The 5,324-nt window shown below is 55.2% G+C and overlaps 1 protein-coding gene across 1 annotated transcript in view; it reads right to left on the minus strand.

Annotated features, from left to right (window-relative positions):
• Window positions 1–4,534: 4,534 nt before the first annotated feature.
• Window positions 4,535–5,324, minus strand: part of Galr3 (galanin receptor 3) — a 3,600-nt gene continuing 2,810 nt past the window's right edge. The window contains exon 3 of the mRNA XM_033766231.1: window positions 4,535–4,570. Within this exon, the coding sequence (XP_033622122.1) occupies window positions 4,556–4,570 (15 nt within the window). The 3' untranslated portion in view covers window positions 4,535–4,555. The remainder of the gene's footprint in view (window positions 4,571–5,324) is intronic.

Raw genomic sequence — 5,324 nt, forward strand, 5'->3', positions numbered from 1 at the left:
GTAACAGGGATCAAACTCAGGTCTTTGTGTCTACAAGGCAGGCGGCAGAACCACTGAGCTAAATCCCTGGCCCTCCTTTGCTTTATATGGTACCTTTTCTTCTGAGCATCCCAACAAAGATGTGGATCCTAGCTCTGGGGCCCAGAAGGAAGTCACACCACAGCCCTAAGGCTGGACCTCAGGGCCTGTGAGATGTGACACTGCTCATCTTGCTCAAAAAGAAGGCTCCAGAGGCGCTCAGAGGGCAGAGGTGGATGAGCTGCACCTCCCAGCTGGATTCGGGGGTTTCACTGAGCCAACGGGGAGCTGGGGTAGAGGCCTCTGGACACATCCCCAGTCCTTCAAACAGGACCTGGCTCAGAGCTTGACTTCGCAGGTCACTATAGACCGGGAGAGGTCACAGCTCTGCAGTGCAAGAGCCAGGATTCTAACCCGACTGTGGTTCCAAAGCTGACTTTACCCCTAGCACACTACCGGAGTTGCCCTCGGGGGCCCAGCAGATACCCGAGCCAGTGTCTATCCAGCATCCCCAGTCCTCCCTGCTCTTGACACCTTTGCCCCACTCTGCCCTTCCTCCGGCTCCAACCTCACTCCTACAAAGGCCAGTTAACCTGGCATCATGCACTGCCTCAATAAGTCAATTGGGACCTTAAGCCAGAAACAACTCCCCGTGCTCAGCCGGGCCATCTGGCTTCCTGCCACCTCGCCTGCAGCCAGCGGCTCACAAATGAATCCTGTATCAGGGCCAAGGAACTGCTGTTCATTAACAGGAGACCTCGGGGTGGTTAATTGGAGTTTATTTCCCGAGGTCCACACCTCAGAGTTGATAGATGATGCTCCTACCAGCACCAGGCACAGGCGGTATTGGTTATCAAGGCTCTCGCCTCGCCTGCCCTCCCCGGCCAGCCCTCCCACTGTTGCTGCAGGGTGGGGGGGCGTGAGGAGGTTGTCTTCCAGTCTCTCCCTCCACTGCTTCCCCTAAAGATCATGGAACCAAGTCAGACAAATGTAAGTTTAAAACCCCAGTTTCTTAATCCCAGCACTTTGGGAGGTGGATGCAGGAAGATAAGTAAAGCCCGGCTTGGGGAATTTAGCAACTGAGTGAAACCCTGTCTCAAAATTTTTAATTAAAAAAAGGGCTGGGGGGAAAAAACAAACGAGGGCCAGGGATTTACCTCAGTGATTCCAGTGCCTGCTTTGCAAGTGCAAGGACCAGAGTTTGATCCCTGGTACCAAAGGAAAAACAAAAAAAAAGGGCTGGGGCTGTAGCTCTGTAAAGGCTCTGGATTCAATCTCCAGTACCGGAAAAAAACAAAACAAATCAACTGTGTTGTAGCCTGGCCCTCTGATCTTGGACATGTCACTTAATGTTTCTGAGCCTCGGTTTCTCCATCTTCAAATTCTAAAGCAGATGGGCCAGGGATTTAGCTCAGTGGCACTGCACCTGCCTTGCAAGCACAAGGTCCTGAATTCAATCCCTGGTACCAAAAAAAAAGAAAAAAAAAAAGAAAAAAGGACATAAGTCTCAGGGCCAAGTACAAAAAAGTCTAAAACATAGCAAGTACTCGGCACACCACCACCTTGTCGATGCCCCCCACCATGTCACCCAGGCCCCCCAAGGTCTCCACAAATCCCAGCCTAGCTCACCACCCCCAACCTTGCCCCCTCAGCCATCCCCACTGCCACCCCCAGTGGCCCAGTCTGGGCTGTCAACCAGGACCCCTTCTCCTTGCTCTCACCCAGTCCTGACCATCATACCTCCTGGACACTGGCCTGCCTGTCCACGTTTCTCCGCTGGGCCTGTCCCAGATCCTCCATCTCCTGGGGGCTCTCCCTGCCACAGTCTCTGTGCTTTCCCTTGGCAGCCAGAGAGAGCTCCCCAAATCTATCAAGTCACCGGTTTACAACATTGTGGTGGCTCCTCGTCACCTCCAGGATGAACCCCAGCCTCTGTTTCAGATGCAGAGTTAGTCCCTCCCCTAGTCTAGCTTGCTCACCTTCCGGAACTGCAGGGGCTCTGTGCCCTGATGCCAGGTGGCCCTCCCTTTCCTATCTGTCCCGGTGACTCCCACTTCAGGGCTGGGCTCAGGAGCTGGCTCCTCCAGGAAGTCCTTCCTGGTGATGCGCATCAGGCTTGAAGTTCTCCTCTGGCTCAGCAGTCCCCCAGAAGATCCTCAGGCCTAAGAGACTTGCGCAGTAGGCGGGCGAGGCAGAAGGCCTTGAGGCTGCCCCAGGCTCAGCTGTGACCTCGCAGGGACCTTGGATCAAGTGGGTCCTCCTAGGCTCACAGGCAGCTGCCAGGCTCGTTCAGCCTTTGCTGCTGTTCCCATTGCCTGCTTTGGGCTCTACGGGACACACACCTGTCCCCTAACCAAATTATTATGACCATCTGCTCTTCCAGCATTTCATTAGCCCCTGAAGCAAAGCCAGCGGCCTCAAGCCAAGCCCAAGCCCAGCAGCAGGTATCAATCAATCTTCCTGTCCGGCCTATGGCCGAAGAAAATGCTTTCCTATTCCTGGTGCAGCTTCACTGGTTTTCCTCCCTAGAGCTGAGAGCAGCCTCTCCCAGTCTCCTCTGCTTCCAGCCTCTGCATACCAGCCCTGGGTTCTCTGAGCCGCACCTCTGATGGGACTGTCCCCTCCTTGGGACCATCAAGGACACCCCTGTTGCCCGATCACCCTGGTGGCCTCTGTGCCCAATCCGAACTGCTCGAGGTGCATCAGCCCACTTAACCTCTCCTAGTCACATGCCTGGTAAGGTTTGGTGCCCGCCTTTCTCCAGGAAAACACACATTAAATGTCGTGTCTGGGATTCCTGCTCAGATTGCCTAGGAAAGCAGGAGCCACTCCACTGTGCCCCTTCAGATCCCTCTGTGTCCTTCTGTCCCAGACCCATTGTTCCTGTGGCTGCAGTGCTGTCCTTCTTCCTTTTGGTGTTTGGCTCCAGCGTGCTAAGTGTCCCTGGCAAGTGTGAGCTCAGCTGTCCCTGTCTTATCCCCAAGCCTAGCTTAGTACAAGATCACACGTGGTTTGAGGGTAGAGGAGAAAAGGGCAAAGCTAGGTCTTTCCTTCCCTGGCACTGTCCACCTGTGCCTAGTGTCTCCTGTGTGCCCGGCTACACTGTCTCCCTTTGATTAGGACCCCCACTGGGCCAGAGACCTCAGAGAGTCAGAAGCAGGGGGTTTCAGACCTAGGAGCCTGCGCTGTACAGCTGCCTGCCAGCAGGTGAGCAGAGTCCCAAAGCCCCAGGCCACTGTGGAGGGTCGCACGTGGATCCAACTCTGGCTCTGTCGCTCTCTGGCTGGAGGATCTTGTCTCCCACCCCTCCTTGGGAGAGGCCATTCTGAGTTGGGTCCCCTGTCCCTGCCCACAGAGCAGCCCAGGTTGGGGGCTGGGCTGACCACAAGCTGAGCCAATATTCTGTTCCACACTTCTGCTTGGTGGACACTTGCCATCTGCCATGCAGTGAACTCTGTCACTACCCTTGCGTGTTTCCCTGGTGCTGCTGGGCTGCCTTTGAGATGTCCCTTGGGCTGCCTGCCTGGACCCCAGCCCTGATACTCATTTTCCACTGAACTCTGGCCTCAGACCCTACCTCAGAGCCTCGCTTTGCCATCTGAAAGTGGAGATACTGTCCCTGTCGGCACAGAAGAGGCATAATGGGTAACTGGAGGGGCACCATCACACCTCGCCTTCAGGAAACACTCCCACTGCTTTGTCCTGAGCCGGCCGAGGGAACCTCTGTAGAACGTGGGAGAAAAAGCGTCACGCCCAGAGCCTTGTCCCTGCCCTGAAAACCCTTGCTCTCCCAACTGATCTCAGCTTCCTGCTGCCACTCTGACTCCTGGGCTGTGGCAAGTGGTGGGCAGGGACGAGGATGCCCCAGCAGCTAGGTGGTATCCTGAGGAGACATGGAGGCCACAGGGTCTCAAGCCTCAGCCCCAAAGCTAATAAACATTATCGATGTGTGGTGAGGGAGGGAGGAAGGTGTGCAGCTCGGAAACCATCGAGACTGATTTATTGGTTAATTAGTGGTTTCTACAGCCACAGACTTCCCCAGCTGTGAGGGGGGTGGAGAGGGAGGGGATCATGGAGCAGCGGGGACACAGGGAGGCCAGCTGGGACCCAACCCAGGCTCGGTGTCCTTGTCCCTTTGGAACCAGGAGCACCAAGGGCTGGAAGAACAAGGAGCATGAAGTATTTGGACCTAGAAATGGATGCAGTGCTGGATGGCCAGGGAAGCACAGTTGGCCCCACTGCCTGCAAGCCATGCTTAAGGATGGAGACAGGGAGCACACCGGGGTTTCTAGGGCAGCCAGACAGGAGAACTGCAGGTTTGGAAAAGTGAAGCAGGAAGAACCAAGAAAAATCCCAGAAACCATGGAGACAGAGAAGAGGCCCCAGAGGTGGAAAAGAAAGGCCACTGTGTTAAATAAAAAAAGCCGGGCATGATGGTGCACGCCTGTAATCCCAGCACTCAGGAGGCTGAGGCAGGAGGGTCGCTGCAAGTTCGAGATGAGCCTGGGCTACGCAGTGAGTTCCAGAGCAATCAGGACTACGTAGTGAGATCCTGTCCCAAAAAACAAAACAAAGAAAGAAAAAGCGACGGGTTTAACTCCAGTCTCTACCGAAAACTGGCTATGTGATCTTGCCTTGGACGAATCTCTAAGCCTTGCTGTCCTTGACTTCTATCTTTGTAAAACGTGGCTGAGCCTAGCTCCCTTGCCAAGCTTCTTTCTTTTTTTTCTTTTTTTCTCTTTTTTTGTATCAGGGATTGAACTCAGGACTTCACACTTGCAAGGCAGGCAGAGGAACCACTAAGTAACATTCCAGCCCCAAGCTATTTTGATATTAAACCAGCACATACAGTGAGAGTTCCGTGAACGTGTGCTGTTAACTGCTAGCATTAAATCATAGAGGACACGGCTTGGGACCGAGAAAGGACCCAGTAACAGGTAGGTGGTAGTGGAAGGAGGGCCTGGAAAGTGCCCTCCGGGTGAATAGACACAAAGCTGCTCTCCTGCCAGGCCAGCTTTGGGCACAGGCTGGTCCACTGCGCCAGGCTGGGTGAATCCTTTACCCTGCTGCCCAGGGGGATCCATTGGGCTGGAGTTTAGGCAAGTCGGGCCACGGTGTGAACTCTCTTCAGAGGGCTCCTGCCAGGGCCGGATCCCCTAGCCAAAGACGTCTGCCCGCGGGGAAGCGATGTGACAGATAAAGGACGCAGCAGAGTCCAGACCGGCAGGGTTTATTCAGGCCCGCGGGCAGGCAGGGCTCGAGACGCCCCTGTGCGGGGAGCGGGCTCCCCCCTGGACTCTGCACCC

This window comes from Fukomys damarensis, unplaced genomic scaffold, assembly GCF_012274545.1.
Source record: "Fukomys damarensis isolate Sample0158 unplaced genomic scaffold, DMR_v1.0_HiC HiC_scaffold_19, whole genome shotgun sequence".
NCBI lineage: Eukaryota > Metazoa > Chordata > Mammalia > Rodentia > Bathyergidae > Fukomys > Fukomys damarensis.